Source organism: Polyodon spathula, chromosome 3 (genome assembly GCF_017654505.1).
Source record: "Polyodon spathula isolate WHYD16114869_AA chromosome 3, ASM1765450v1, whole genome shotgun sequence".
NCBI classification, from domain to species: Eukaryota; Metazoa; Chordata; class Actinopteri; order Acipenseriformes; family Polyodontidae; genus Polyodon; species Polyodon spathula.
The window spans coordinates 2283509-2299815 of NC_054536.1; the positions used below are offsets into that span (position 1 = coordinate 2283509).

Consider the following 16307-nt stretch of genomic DNA (forward strand, 5'->3'; position numbering starts at 1 on the left):
CAACATTAATTAGGGTTAAATATGTAAGCCTTTATTTGTGCTGTTATGCTTTTAATTTACTCTATACACGAGGAAGCCTTCAACTAAACTCATGTAACATCACATACTTTAAAGTAAGAAAACTCCAATAATGTCACTTGGAGAGCATTCTACACATACTATTTTTATATGAAAGCAGTATTATGCTGTGGTTTCTAAATGCTGCATTTCTCAATAGACTGCTACAGTAGCTGGATGTTCTTACCTCTTCTGTACTGCTCTTCTCAAGGTGAAATTTAGAAAGTAGGTTGAGGCTGTGCTTTGAAAACACATGTGGTATGAGGAATGACAGACAGTGGGTGCTGCAGAGCACATTCATTGTATATTTTAACACGTATGCTAAATGCCAAATTTCAGAGCATGTCATGGTTTACAATCATTAATAATGGAGGCAATTATACTGGTGTGGAGATCTGTTTTTCTTTTAGGGTTAAAGCAAAATCACAAGTTTCAAACTGAGCTACATTCAAATAAATCTAGAGGTCCTTGAAATTCAAAATGTGTTCAGTTTGTGCGTTTACAGGGTCTGAATATCTCAAAGTACACCCCGTTATGTGTGTGTGTGTGTGTGTGTGCAGCATGCTCAGCGCAGATATTATTTTTATACGTTTTCTTTTTTGGATGTTTGCTGAAAGCTTTCGATGCTTGTAACTTATGAACGTCTTATTGGAATGGTCTGAGCCTTAACCTCAAACAGAAAGCAGAAAGCAATTGTAAAAAAGATTTAAAAAGAAAATGCCCTACTGTTTCTTGTCCTGTGGACAGTGTGGAACTTTGCTGTCGTTTGTCTCGTGATCGCTTATTTGCAAGTACAATTGCTACTTTAGTTTGTATTTGATTAACTGTTTTTTTTTTCACAGTAAGTCTGAAGGAAATAATTATGCAAAGCAGGACAGTATTGAATACCCTCCAGCTACAGGGATGCACTAGTGGAGACACTTGTCCGTTTGTCACGCTTTAGAAATTGACATACACTATGTAGAAAACCACTTGTCCAGCTTTGTTATTAAACATGGTTAACCCGAAGGTATTAAGAGTGTCAGAATCTGGCGCTGTCTTTAGGAACATACAGATTCCATACTGCACATCTGTACCCTGTAGTACAGTATTTAAGTTGCATTGAAGTTTGAGGTATATTGTACAAAGCATGTTTTTTAACAGGATTTTAAGCAAATGTACTCAGAATTTTACTCGGTTAAGCTGTGCTGTTTACATAATGCAAATAAAAATTCACAGTAATGCTAGTACTTGGAATGCATTTGCTGCTCTACCTAGTTTGTGTTTTGAACCCTATTAAATAACTGTTTATTATCTGCCTGTTTTCAGATACACTAAAATTGGCTATGCTGGGAACACTGAGCCACAGTTCATAATACCATCATGTAAGTGTTTTTAATTCAAAGTATATTATTGGTAACCACTATCTTTTGTGTTCAGTAAATTAAGTTAGTGTTCAGGGATCTCCGTCATAGTAAAAATGCTAAAACTAAGATTTCTCTTAACAATGGAAGAGCTTCTAAAATGTTTTACTTGCCTCTATCTATGTCGTTTCTTTTCAAACAGTATAATATGGGCATCAGTTGAGCTTCTCTGTTTCAGCTCTGATGCTGTACCCATTAGAACACATGCTGTACTGATCTATACAGTATTGGAGTACTCCATACACAGAGCAGCATTAAAATGAGCAGCTGTCTTTAAAGGCTGTTGCACTGTACCCATTAGAACACATGCTGTACTGATCAATACAGTATTGGAATACTCAATACACAGAGCAGCATTAGAATGAGCGGGCTTGTCTTTAAAGGGCAGGAGAATTATTTTTATTTTTTCTATGTCATGCTACTGAGTGTAAAACTGGTTATTTTCAGTACTTCTACCAGTTTTGCTAAAATATTAACAGATTTTACAGAAGATAATTCATTTTTTTTAAAACAGATTTTTCACTTGAAGTCTGTCCCAATCACGCATTTGAAAATGCTGCTTAATAACAACTGACTTTACTTACTGTAGGTACACATTTTTAGGATTTTCTTTTTTAATAAATACAGATAAATTCAAAGCAACTTGTGTGTGTGTGTGTGTGTGTTATATATTATATATTATATATATATATATATATATATATATATATATATATATATATATATATATATATATATATATGTATATATATATATATATATATATATATATATATATATATATATATATATATATATATATATATATATATAAAAAATCAGTGTAGTGTTGTTAACAAGCAGTTCATCTCTTTTCAGGTATTGCAATCAAAGAGTCAGCAAAAGTTGGTGACCAGGCACACAGAAGGTTGATGCAGGGAGTGGATGATTTAGACTTTTTTATTGGAGATGAAGCTATAGATAAGCCAACTTACGCAACAAAGGTGATCACATTTTATTTAATGCACATATTTCATATGTACAACTATAGCTGAATTAAAATGAGTTATCTTTTATAACCTCAAGGTTTTTCCATGTCAGTGATTAGATTGGTTAGTCTCATTTACAGGTTATGCAAACACAAGACAGAATTATTGTGGGCACAGTTTTGGATCAGATGCCAGCCTGTGATACTGATGCCCACTCTCTTACGTCACATTGAGCAACATTCTAGAATACTCCAGTGGAAGAGCCAACCTTCCTAATGTACAAAACCAGCCTGAAAAATGATGAAACCCACATAAACGTTTGGTTTGTTTAATTATCTCTAATTGTCTCCTGCAGGAAATTAAGATCCAGGTGATGGCAATATTAAACAAACTTAAGCTGGGTCCTACACATAAGAACATAGTTGCTGAAAGTGTTGCACAACCAGGATGCTGTTATTAAGCCTGTTATTGCAGAGGTTGAATCCCAGTTCATTATCTCAAGATAATCCTGCAAAGAGACTTTGGCCTCACAGTTTAAACGTTTTTATTTTAAGTTAACAGAAGTTCTCTCTATTCAGGAGGTACAGCTGTTCTGTGGAGGCTGGGAGGGGCTAACCCTCACAGTTTGGAAGCACATATCTCGCTAACCATTGTCAAGAGAGTTGGAACTGGATTTTGTCCCACTTGAGATGGAATGACCTCTCTGTGTGGGTATTTGTCATGATGATATTCTTGATATGGACATAGATAATGATGTCCTTCTCTTTCATAATGCTGTCCCCTAAGTGTGAACTTTATATTCTTGGCACTGTATTTATATGCTCATGACAGGCCTTGTTTCTTGGTGACTGGTGCAAGGGCATTTCTCCCTTGGGATTTGTGTTTACTGGAAGGTAAAATTAGATGTAACGCACTAAGGTCTAATTGCTTTTTTATTTTCTTGTGATCTTTTGCGACCCATCTGGTTGTACACAGTAGATACACAGTGGCCATGATTGGAATATATAATTCAGGGCTGCAGTGGGCCATTAAAACACCACTGAATTGAGTAGTTTTCTGAATTTTTTTTGACCACATTAATTTAACTGCTTTAAATAAAAAGGTGATTTGTTTTTAAAAGGGAATTGGCAGTACAGCTGTGTGGAGTGAAGAGGTACCCCATATTGAGACTCCTTGAACTTCATACCAGTTGTGTGCTCAGAGTAACTTATCAATCCTAACATGCTGTCTGCATTATGACATTAATCAAGTACTGTTTTTAATACATTTTGACTTACATACATAACTCGCTTAAATTTATTGACGCTGAAAAGGAAGAACTGTACATAATAGACCCGGGTACTAGCTTCTTTCCTGCAGTGAAACCAACCACTGTATTTCTTGTCTGTCTTTAGTGGCCAATAAGACATGGTATAATTGAAGACTGGGATTTGATGGAAAAGTTTATGGAGCAGGTCATATTTAAATATCTACGCGCTGAACCAGAGGACCATTTTTTTCTAATGGTAAGTAGCAGAACCACAGTAAAGTGTTCTGAGTAGAATCTGTTGCTGCTCCAGGAACTGAAACAGTGGAGTTTACCTTAACTGTAGTATCACTGCGCATCACTACATTTCTCTGAATATTTAAACTAGTATGATCGTTTTTTAAAAGAATAATTTATTTTCAAAGAAGTGAGAAAGCGCAGTAGTACGAATGTGTAATGATGTAATGAAAATGTTTTTGCATGAGACGTTTCTGTAAATATCCTGTTGTGATCCCTGATTTCAAACCCATTAGGTTTGCATACAGCAGTGCTGCTGTCCAGTATATGCTTTTCTGTTCTATTTCAGACAGAGCCTCCTCTGAACCCTCCAGAGCACAGAGAATACCTGGCAGAAATCATGTTTGAATCGTTTAATGTACCAGGCATGTACATTGCTGTGCAGGTACACACATTACAGAGTATTGTATAATACCAACACCAAACCTTACCTTTTCATGTAAAGATACATTGAAAAGGAAAGCTGAATCTTTTTTTTTTCACTCCTTGTTTTAGGCCGTTTTGGCTTTAGCAGCGTCCTGGACTTCAAGGCAAGTTGGTTCGCGGACACTTACAGGAGTTGTCATAGACAGTGGGGATGGTGTCACTCACGCAATTCCAGTGGTAAGATATGGAGGTCCACTTTTTAAACATGTGACAACTGCTTTATTGTATAACTAGAATGGGTAGACATTTCGTTTTCTGGATGCATGTGTTGTGCAAACCGTTCGTATTCTTTCCCAGAATTTGGAATCAGATCTAAATTGCATGTTTAATATAAACCAGCAGTGTTTACACCAGTGCATACATTAATGACTTCAATTACAAATGGCTATTACATAAGTGTTTGAATATTATTTTTAGTTGGTAGAAAGCTTGTGGGGTATAGCTTTTGCGTTGTCATGCACTGGTGTTGACAGTTTAGACTTGGATCTCTCCTTACATTAACTGTGGCCCATAAAGTTTATAGAAAGACTAGGATGTGGATTGGTTTGTAAATCCAACAGAAATTAAGCCTGTTGAATGAGTGCCACGTTGTGTTCATTCGTACTGATTGCTACCCGAAGACAGCAAGCTCAGTGGAGAGGAGGAGCTGTTGTGAGTTTTGTTAACCTTTGTGTTCTGTCTTTCCTCAGGCTGAAGGTTATGTCATTGGGAGCTGCATAAAGCACATCCCCATTGCAGGCAGAGATATCACGTATTTTATTCAGCAGCTCCTGAGAGAGCGGGAGATAGGAATTCCTCCTGAACAATCATTAGAAACAGCAAAGGCAATCAAGGTAATGTACTGACTGGTCATGCAGGGAAATAGAAATGATTTCTGCACAGTGAGCGAACCAAGCCATGACAATTTCACTTCTCACTGGCAATGTATTTCTTGGTTTGTAATCTGTAATGCAAACAATCCCACTGGTATTTGTCTCCACATAGACATTGGAAGAGTGGTTGGGCAATTAAAGGCTTCTAGAAATGATGTGACTATAGGGTTAAACAATCTAGTGCAATAATGGTTAGCTGCTTGAAATTGTGTGTATATATATGTATATACAGCTCTGGAGAAAATTAAGACACCACTGCAAAATTATCAGTTTCTCTGGTTTTACTATTTATAGGTATGTGTTTGGGTAAAATGAATATTTTTGTTTTATTCTATAAACTACTGACAACATTTCTCCCAAATTCCAAATAAAAATATTGTCATTTAGAGCATTTATTTGCAGAAAATGACAACTGGTCACAATAACAAAAAAGATGCAGTGTTGTCAGACCTCGAATAATGCAAAGAAAATAAGTTCATATTCATTTTTAAACAACACAGTACTAATGTTTTAACTTAGGAAGAGTTCAGAAATCAATATTTGGTGGAATAACCCTGATTTTCAATCACAGTTTTCATGCGTCTTGGCATGCTGTCCACCAGTCTTTCACATTGATGTTGGGTGACTTTATGCCACTCCTGGCGCAAACATTCAAGCAGCTCGGCTTTGTTTGATGGCTTGTGACCATCCATCTTCCTCTTGATCACATTCCAGAGGTTTTCAATGGGGTTCAGGTCTGGAGATTGGGCTGGCCATGACAGGGTCTTGATCTGGTGGTCCTCCATCCACACCTTGATTGACCTGGTTGTGTGGCATGGAGCATTGTCCTGCTGGAAAAAACAATCATCAAGTTGGGGAACATTGTCAGAGCAGAAGGAAGCAAGTTTTCTTCCAGGACAACCTTGTACTTGGCTTGATTCATGCGTCCTTCACAAAGACAAATCTGCCCGATTCCAGCCTTGCTGAAGCACCCCCAGATCATCACCGATCCTCCACCACATTTCACAGTGGGTGCGAGACACTGTGGCTTGTAGGCCTCTCCAGGTCTCCGTCTAACCATTAGATGACCAGGTGTTGGGCAAAGCTGAAAATTGGACTCATCAGAGAAGATGACCTTACTCCAGTCCTCTACCGTCCAATCATTATGGTCTTTTGCAAACCTCAACCTGGCTCTTCTTTGCTTTTCATTGATGAAGGGCTTTTTTCTAGCTTTGTACGACTTCAGCCATGCCCCTAGGAGCCTGTTTCGAACCATCCTCGCCGTGCACTTCACCCTAGCTGCCGTTTGCCATTTTTTCTGTAGGTCACTTGATGTCATCCTACGGTTGCTGAGTGAAATTAGAATGAGTTGGCGGTCATCCCGGTCAGTGGAGAGTCGTTTTCGCCCTCTGCCGGTCTGTAGCTTTGTTGTCCCCAATGTGTGCTGCTTGACCTTGTTCTTATGAACCGCCGTCTTTGAAATTTTAAGGATGAAAGCAACCCGACGCTCACTGTATCCCTCTGCCAGTGAAGCCAGAATTGAACCCTTCTTTTCCTCACTCAAAACTTTCCTTTTCAACTCTTTGGGCATGGTCAATAGTTATTTTTTGATTCCAATTACTTTTGAGGTACTACTAGCACTGTTTTGCCATCCAGCTGGTCCTATTGCAAGAGTATAGTTATGACCACAGGAGTGGTTTTTATACTTTTCCTCGTTAAATAAGATTTGGTTCAGGTGATCCCCTAATCAGTACCTCATTCAGTAGAGTGAGGTGTGCCTGTGTTGGAATTCAACAGACACTGGAATGGAATGGCTGCCATACATGCAGAGATGCTGATTTAAGAAACATTTGCAGTGGTCTCTTAATTTTTTCCAGAGCGCTATATATATAATGTATTTATTTTGTCTGTTACTTTATTAAATTGTATTTTGTCTTTTTTTGTGAAGCATTGTTCATGAGCACACTCTCTAAATAAGAGGCTAATCTAAAGTACCCACTATATCATGCTGCTCACGTGACTCCACCAGTCAATCTAAATACTTTTATTGATCTGAGAGAAAAAATGCAAATTATGTACTGAAAAGTGATTGTTATTTTTCATTGTTTACTGAAATTCGCATCATCAATATCATCATGACCTTGCAGCATTACAGTATATCATTCAGAAACAAATATAACAAGCAGTTCTTTATCTTTTAACCTTTGTTACATATGACTTGTGTGATTCAAAAACGGTTATGGTTTTGAAAATCAGGACATCTAATCTACATATTGCATGTGCTGTAATGAATCATACCATCACAGAGCAGGGTAGTGATAACGCTATGTATGTAATTAAATGGTATTTTATTTTTGTTTGTGTGTGGTTTTTGTTTTTAATAGGAAAGGTATTCCTACATCTGCCCAGATATCGTTAAAGAGTTTTCGAAATATGACGCAGATCCTGATAAATGGATCAAGAAATACAGAGGTATTAATGCTATCAACAAAAAGGAATTTCTTATAGATGTTGGCTATGAGAGGTTCCTTGGTCCTGAGATCTTCTTTCATCCAGAGGTAAGGTTACTTTTTTTGTGCGTCATTCAAGTTTTTTTTGCAAAAGAGCGCCACCTGGTGGCTACAATATTATATGCACATTGAATATTTCCTGATAATAATAAAGTGCTCCAGATATGCTTCCTGCAGTATGATACTAAAGTTTAGCCAAAGTAAGACCCTGTATTGTTTGTTCTTATAAAGTGTCTCTAAAGGTTTACCTTTACTGTAGATGTGTTCTGTCCTACACTTTCTGCATTGAAAACATGAAAGCAGCAAGTCTGATAATTTCATATAATAACGTAGTTAAGATATCAATAATTCTGTTTATATATGTGTTTTCTACTGCTATCACAATCGTATATCTCTTGTAGTTTGCCAACCCTGATTTTGTGCAGCCCATTTCAGACGTAGTGGATGAAGTAATACAGTATTGCCCCATAGATGTCAGGCGGCCATTATACAAGGTAAAACCATTTTACTACATATCAACTTCCTTAAACCAAAAACTCAAGAAGAGAACGGAATAAACATAAAACTGCATAGTTTGGCCAGTGACGACAAACATTACCAATATGTATAAACTGTACAATATGGTGAACTGACTATAGTGTGTTTTAAATCTCAGAACTTTGTATGGTCTTGTATTTTCCTGCATGAGACGCACACATTTATGTGAGTGCTTTTTTTTTTTTTTTTTTTTTTTTGCTATAGCAGTTATAAATGTGCTTCTTTCACATAGTCAGTGCTGCACTTCCCAGTCCCAGGATTTCAGAGACATTGGTTTGGACCATACTGACTGAAATTAGGTTTGTAAAGTTTTCTTTGCAGAAACACAACATGCTCTAACGTGCTATTTATTCTCTGTGATATTTATTGGCCATCCTGGGACAGCAGATCATCCCTAACATTGGTTTTTATGGCCCGATGCTGTACCCAGAGCGCTCAGGGCTGGAGTGACAAATACCACTTTGTAATTCTGGGGTTGTGGTCCTTCATTGTTTGGAGCCATTTTAGTGGTTCATAGTCGATTTAGCAGAACAAATCCCAGGGGATGGAGGAACTCAACCAGACATTTTATGGCTAATCACTCTCTGTCAAGGAGAATGTTGTGTTGGGAAATGGGTTTTCTGCTCAGTAAGAGAACACGGTGCTCAGACCCGTCTGCTCCGAGGGGCCGCAGGATCGCTGCCAGCCTATTGAGGTGATTTCCCCAATCCTCAAATAACTATGTTGTAACAGGATGGCTGAGTGATGACGTCCCAGACCAGAAAGCTGACAGAGACACAGGTACTTGCGGAGCTGAAAGCGGCGGTGTGCCATTTTTATTGCAACAAAAAATAAGCAAAACACTTTCACAAAAACCAAAAAAAACCACACACAACTCACCGAGCAAAATAAAGGTTTAAGTGGTTAGCTGAGCCTAAAAATAACTGGGGAGAAAATTCCAAATTGGGGAGAAAATGATAAAAAAAAAAAAAAAAAAATTGCCAACTACTATAAATAAATAAATAAATAAATATGCAGCTGCATAGTCTGGGTGACCCCTCAGCAACCTCTCCATCAGCCTCTGAAAAGTACCTGGTGCTCTGTGCAAGCCGAAAGGCAACGCAGTGAATTGATGTAACCCCTGAGGTGCTGCAAATACATGGGCCCCCCTGTTACACTCATTGACCGTTTAACACCACGAGCAGTGAGGGGAATATCGCTATGAACAGATGTGAGGTCACTGACGCATTAGTATGTGATCAAGTGTGGCAGAAGCAATTCCATGTATTGTCAGACCCATGTGCACAAACTTTATCATCCAGGTGTAGTACCATTTTAAATCTGTGACACATGAGTTTCAATATATGTGTTTAAATCCCTGTTTTTTTTAATTTGTTTCGTTTTTTTTCAGTTGGAGCATGATCAACAGGATTTAACATTCTACATGTATTTCTAGTTTTTAAACTCTTACTTTTAAAATGTCAATTCAGATAAAGACATTGTATCATTCTGTATATATTTTATTTTCTATAAAGTAAATGAATAAATATTTAAATAGGTATGTGGCAGGATGGTTCGAGTGGTGACATACCCAGACCAGGAAGCTGATACAGACACACAGACGGGTACTGTGAGCTGAAAGTAATGGTGCCTGTATTTATTGAAACAACAAAAATAAACAAAACGCTTTCACAAAAACACGGCTCACCGAGCCAAAACAAAAAGTTTGACAAGACAAAGTCTCGAACCCAGAAGATATACTGTGCTGGTCCCTCTGGTGTGAGTAGTAATTATAATTCTTTCTTTTACTTGAGTTTCTTTTCCTTACTTTAATCTTTGTCCTCCGCTCTCATTCCTCTTTCCTGAACACTGGCACTGTGCGGGTCTTTCCAGCACGCGTAGCAACTGCTTACTTTCTGTTTACTTTCGTTTTACTTCTCTCCGCTCTCTCATTCTCCACTCTCTGAACACACACCCCAAAATAATACATTCTTCAGCAGGACTTTTCTGCCCTGCCACAAGGTATAATACATGGTCTTTCCTTAAACACATCAGATTTATGATGCCATCCACATTTTGATTGCACTGCATCCAAGCTAGGTGGCACTGTTTGACTTAAAAAGACCTGATGTGGAAAACATTATGCTGCATAGACATGTACAAAAAAGTAAATCCTACAAAAATATGAACTAGATTTTAAATATAATGGAGATATACACCAAGGAAATTGAAGAGACAAGACAGGATGACTTGTTTACACTGGGCTGCACAAATTTAGGACGTGTCATATGCATAACTAGTAAGGAGATTGGTCCACATTGCTTTGGCAGTTCGTGAAGCATACATGCCTTCATAACAATGCATCTGTATCAGGGGTATATATTTACATGTATTGTCTGAGACACATTTGAGTATTTGTGCCCTAGCCACAAGATAAGAAATGAAATCTTGAAACAAAGTGAACAACTCGGAGGAAGATTGAAGACAGACTCTGGAAATGAGCTTGACCTCTTACATTTTAAGCATGTTTCATTGTATTGTGCAAAGCACCCGTTTGTATCTGGGGGGGGGGGGGGGGGGGGGGGGGGGGTAATGTTTGCCTTGGTTTTCACCAAGGGGAAAATCTAGGTTGTCATGTTAGTGGAGTGCTGTAGTTGTTCCACGAATGAGGATGGAAGAATAACTGAAGGGTGGTTTGTTAATACTGCCATACTAAAAAGTGGAATGAACACAGCACTGTCTGTTCAGAGAGCATTCTGTGTATAAAGCGTACAATGTACAGTGTATGGAAAATAAACTGTTTAAAGCTCAATTAAACTTCATGGAATTATATCAATCTGCATCTGCTTAGCAACGCAGTGTAATTTGAAATGGCGTGATTTTTTCATTGGATATAAAGTTACTGATTCTGCAGCGCTGAATACTGAAAGTGTTTTTTATGAAGTACCTTGAAAGGGAAGGTGTTGGATTTAGCGTTTCCCAGGTTTTCTCCTGGCCTGCATAAAACTATTGCGAAGCATTGCCCCTTAGCATAGGCCCTATTGCGTTGCTGTTGTAGGCACACTAAAGGTGATTTGGTGAGGGTAGGCAATTAATAGATTGTATGGATTTTTCTTCTCAACCTCATTAACAACACTTTGACCCCTGTTATGAGAGATGGCCTACTGTAAGTGTCGCTGCAAACTCCCCAGTAGCCAGTATGTGTCAATATGTAGTACTGATTGTCAACTAGTTTATCTGTGGTAAAGGATCTTTTAATGTAATTTCCCAGTTTGTCCGTTCTCCAGGGGACTAACTACTGACCTTGCTGACCAGAGCTACTCCCCTTGGTGTGAGTGATCATGAGCCACCCTCACCCTGGTTGGACAGGATATCAGTATCCACCTTTTCTTTGAAGTAGGGTTGAACCTCATGACATATTTCTTATCCCGGAATGTCCTATTGATATAGGTTGTTAGTTGAAAAGCGAACTGAGATTTCCGAGCTGCAAGGGATGCCTTGACAGGTGGTTTTTGTTCCCGTCATTTGGGAGCCACAGTTGAGAAAGTGATTGAGCTATCACTTTGAAATCCATGCATGTCCCCTGGTTTGATTCTCTGAAACATGGAACTCAGAACCGTACCTTATAGGTTGTCTGAAAACAGAATCTAAAGTGTGTCATTTCAAAAGCATTCACAATGCACAGTGTGTGATGCAGTGTGTAGCAAATCCCCAACAAATATATTTATATATATATATATAGATAATATATATTATATATTATATTATACTATATATCAGGATATATCAGTGGAGACAAAATACCCATATACTTTTTTATATATATATATATATATATATATATATATATATATATATATATATATATATATAGCTCTGGAAAAAATTAAGAGACCACTGCAAAATTATCAGTTTCTCTGGTTTTACTATTTATAGGTATGTGTTTGGGTAAAATGAACATTTTTGTTTTATTCTATAAACTACTGACAACATTTCTCCCAAATTCCAAATAAAAATATTGTCATTTAGAGCATTTATTTGCAGAAAATGACAACTGGTCAAAATAACAAAAAAGATGCAGTGTTGTCAGACCTCGAATAATGCAAAGAAAATAAGTTCATATTCATTTTTAAACAACACAATACTAATGTTTTAACTTAGGAAGAGTTCAGAAATCAATATTTGGTGGAATAACCCTGATTTTCAATCACAGCTTTCATGCGTCTTGGCATGCTCTCCACCAGTCTTTCACATTGATGTTGGGTGACTTTATGCCACTCCTGGCGCAAAAATTCAAGCAGCTCGGCTTTGTTTGATGGCTTGTGACCATCCATCTTCCTCTTGATCACATTCCAGAGGTTTTCAATGGGGTTCAGGTCTGGAGATTGGGCTGGCCATGACAGGGTCTTGATCTGGTGGTCCTCCATCCACACCTTGATTGACCTGGCTGTGTGGCATGGAGCATTGTCCTGCTGGAAAAACCAATCCTCAGAGTTGGGGAACATTGTCAGAGCAGAAGGAAGCAAGTTTTCTTCCAGGACAACCTTGTACTTGGCTTGATTCATGCCAAAGCTGCCCGATTCCAGCCTTGCTGAAGCACCCCCAGTTCATCACCGATCCTCCACCACATTTCACAGTGGGTGCGAGACACTGTGGCTTGTAGGCCTCTCCAGGTCTCCGTCTAACCATTAGACGACCAGGTGTTGGGCAAAGCTGAAAATTGGACTCATCTGGGGGTGCTTCAGCAAGGCTGGAATCGGGCAGATTTGTCTTTGTGAAGGGCGCATGAATCAAGCCAAGTACAAGGTTGTCCTGGAAGAAAACTTGCTTCCTTCTGCTCTGACAATGTTCCCCAACTCTGAGGATTGGTTTTTCTAGCAGGACAATGCTCCATGCCACACAGCCAGGTCAATCAAGGTGTGGATGGAGGACCACCAGATCAAGACCCTGTCATGGCCAGCCCAATCTCCAGACCTGAACCCCATTGAAAACCTCTGGAATGTGATCAAGAGGAAGATGAATCGTCACAAGCCATCAAACAAAGCCGAGCTGCTTGAATTTTTGTGCCAGGAGTGGCATAAAGTCACCCAACATCAATGTGAAAGACTGGTGGAGAGCATGCCGAGACGCATGAAAGTTGCGCTTGAAAATCAGGGTTATTCCACCAAATATTGATTTCTGAACTCTTCCTAAGTTAAAACATTAGTATTGTGTTGTTTAAAAATGAATATGAACTTATTTTCTTTGCATTATTCGAGGTCTGACAACACTGCATCTTTTTTGTTATTTTGACCAGTTGTCATTTTTTGCAAATAAATGCTGTAAATGACAATATTTTTATTTGGAATTTGGGAGAAATGTTGTCAGTAGTTTATAGAATAAAACAAGAATGTTCGTTTTACCCAAACACATACCTATAAGTAGTAAAACCAGAGAAACTGATAATTTTGCAGTGGTCTCTTAATTTTTTCCAGAGCTATATATATTTTAGTTTTACATTTAAAATGACTAACTGTAAACTGCATGGATTTTTTTCCTTTTTCTCTTTATTGTTTATTGTAGAATATCGTCCTTTCAGGAGGATCCACAATGTTCAGGGACTTTGGACGACGTTTACAGAGGGATCTGAAGAGAGTGGTAGATGCGAGGTTAAAACTTAGTGCAGAGTTAAGCGGTGGCAGGATAAAGGTATTTCCTTAAAATAAATGCAGTCCTGGTATTAAAATGATGTGGGGTGTGACTACAGATTAATTACCTGTATCTCTGGAGCTTTACTGTTGGGCTGCTGGTATATACAGGGCTATTCATAGTGCAACACACCAAAGGATGTTTACAGGAAGACAGGGACACATAAAACATGTTTTTAACGAAGTCTGCTGTGCAAAGACACAAAGCACATACAGAGGACATGTGTTAAATATTTTCAAGTATAAAACTCTTCTTTTTCTTTTTTTGTTCAGCCCAAACCAATTGAAGTTCAAGTGATAACACATCACATGCAACGCTATGCAGTTTGGTTTGGAGGATCCATGCTGGCTTCAACAGTAAGTACAAATCTCATGCATAATTCCTCCCAAAGTTGTAATCTAATACAATGTATACATTATATATAAGGCTTCTGTTTTTTTTTCTTTTTTACCTGTTTTTGAATTATGTAAATTTTTTTTTTCGGGGCCTTCACTTTTTACTGTATGAAAGTACTGTTTTCTGTTACTTTCCAAAATTCGTAGGTGTTTTTTTCTGTCACAATATGTGCTGTATAGTAACTTGACAGTATTTCACACTTCAATTGTACCTTTGTTCCTTTGCCGTAGTTATTCGTATACAGTATCCAGTGGAAGTATGAGGCTGTGGTTAATAAAGAGGGTTAGGGTTCAAATCCCTGGCTCAGTGGTTTAATAATAATAATAATAATAATAATAATAATAGTAATAATAATACAGATGTACCCGCTTTATATCAGGATTGCCGTGCAGGCATAATTTGTGATATAAAGTTGGTCATGATATAAACCGGATTTCACGTTTGCACATTTATGAGGGTGAGAAAAAAAAGAAAGAAAACTAACATTGAATTAAAGAGCAGTATTTTTGTACTGTACATTTAGTCGTTTATACAAGTGCATCTAGTTTACTACAGGACAAATACGTTTTGTATCATTAAATGGAACTAAGCAGTTTATGTCATTGTCTAAAGGCATGAATTGTCGGCTGATGAGAACTGTCAGTTAGGTGCTGCACTTAGGGTTCTTTTTGTGTGCAATTGTGAGACTGACTTTGATAAAGAAGATAAATTTGGCAATGTTGGTGTTTTATAACTGAGCTGCATCCTGTTAAGACCGCTCACGCAGCATTTGACAGGCTGCACAAAATGTCAGTTTATCAGCCAAAAAGATTATTGGTTGTTAGTTGTGTTGAAAATGAATTATATCCTGTGATTACCATGTAAAGCCCGGCCACCCAGTATTTGACAGGCTTGACGAAACGTGACAATAAGCGAGTTTGTGAGATGATATTAAGGAGGAAAATGCTCAAAGAACCTATGGTGCATGGCGAGTGGTTTTTGAAAAACCGTGATAATAAATGGGGTATGATATTAAGCGAGGTGATATAAAACAAGTTCATCTGTATATAAAAGTTTTTTTTTGTTTTTTTTAAATTTGCATTTCTTTTCTTTTGCAGCCTGAGTTTTTCCAAGTGTGCCACACTAAGAAGGATTATGAAGAATACGGTCCCAGTATCTGTCGCCACAACGCCGTTTTTGGAGTCATGTCATAATGTTTGCCTTTCAGCATTTAAACACCATAGGATAAATAGCACAGACAGAGAGATATTTACTACTGCAGGAGCTTGGCATGCTGTTGTAGGAGCTGGGTAAGCTCCTACTGCAGTCAGAGCCTTTTCAAGTGAAGCCATTATGTGCTGACTGTTTTCCCGGAGCTATTTATCGTCCTTTGTAACCAACAGAGCATATTTTGTGAAAAGGTTCATTCACTATTGAAATATTTGAGCTTTGAATGAGGAAGAAATAAAATAAAGGTGTCTGCAAAAAAACAATTAAATAAAGCAGGGAACGCTTTAATATTGTATGTACAGTATATACAGAGAGTATAATCCTTAACATGCACACAGATTTGTGTTTATATTTCATAGCATTTTATATTGCATAACAACTGACAGAATGATCAGAATTGGAAAGCTACTTCAGTGGTGCGGTGGTGTCTTGAAACCAAAAAAGTGTCTAGTTTAAGTTATGAAACGTGAAAATATAGTATGTTTTAACTTATCTTTCAGATGATTTAGTTTAATCCATGCTTTGCAGACTGTTATTATTTTTTGTGTCCACTGTCGACGAAATCAAATTAGAACGTTTAACGTTTACATGTGTACTGTTTTTTACAATATATTAAATATGTTATAAATAATATATATATAATATTAGTATATATATAAATATATGTATATATTATATATATATATATATCATATATATATCCTCTCGCAAGTAACATTTATTTATCATTGCTGTGTAAT

General features: G+C 37.6%; 1 protein-coding gene across 3 annotated transcripts; it reads left to right on the forward strand.

Annotated features, from left to right (window-relative positions):
* The first annotated feature begins 1368 nt into the window (after nucleotides 1-1368).
* LOC121310187 (actin-related protein 3B) lies at nucleotides 1369-16104 on the forward strand. Of its 3 annotated transcripts, XM_041243486.1 has the most exons (11): nucleotides 1369-1421; nucleotides 2319-2443; nucleotides 3823-3933; nucleotides 4261-4356; nucleotides 4467-4574; nucleotides 5087-5230; nucleotides 7633-7806; nucleotides 8160-8252; nucleotides 13837-13962; nucleotides 14235-14318; nucleotides 15456-16104. In XM_041243486.1, the coding sequence occupies exons 2-11, from the start codon at nucleotides 2372-2374 to the stop codon at nucleotides 15549-15551; spliced, it is 1104 nt and encodes a 367-aa protein (XP_041099420.1). In that variant the 5' UTR covers nucleotides 1369-1421; nucleotides 2319-2371; the 3' UTR covers nucleotides 15552-16104. The 3 variants fall into 3 exon arrangements, with proteins under 3 accessions (XP_041099420.1, XP_041099427.1, XP_041099435.1); XM_041243493.1 differs by lacking the exons at nucleotides 1369-1421; nucleotides 2319-2443 and adding an exon at nucleotides 3000-3135; XM_041243501.1 differs by lacking the exons at nucleotides 1369-1421; nucleotides 2319-2443 and adding an exon at nucleotides 3631-3677.
* Nucleotides 16105-16307: the final 203 nt, after the last annotated feature.

What these genes read in the sequence shown, in the direction of transcription:
- LOC121310187 (XM_041243486.1), top strand. Translation starts at nt 2,372, where the DNA reads ATGCAGGGAGTGGATGATTTAGACTTTTTTATTGGAGATGAAGCTATA. An exon ending in GCATGTACATTGCTGTGCAG is followed by an intron (nt 4,357 to 4,466) that starts GTACACACATTA and finishes TCCTTGTTTTAG; the next exon opens with GCCGTTTTGGCTTTAGCAGC. An exon ending in TCAGGCGGCCATTATACAAG is followed by an intron (nt 8,253 to 13,836) that starts GTAAAACCATTT and finishes TGTTTATTGTAG; the next exon opens with AATATCGTCCTTTCAGGAGG.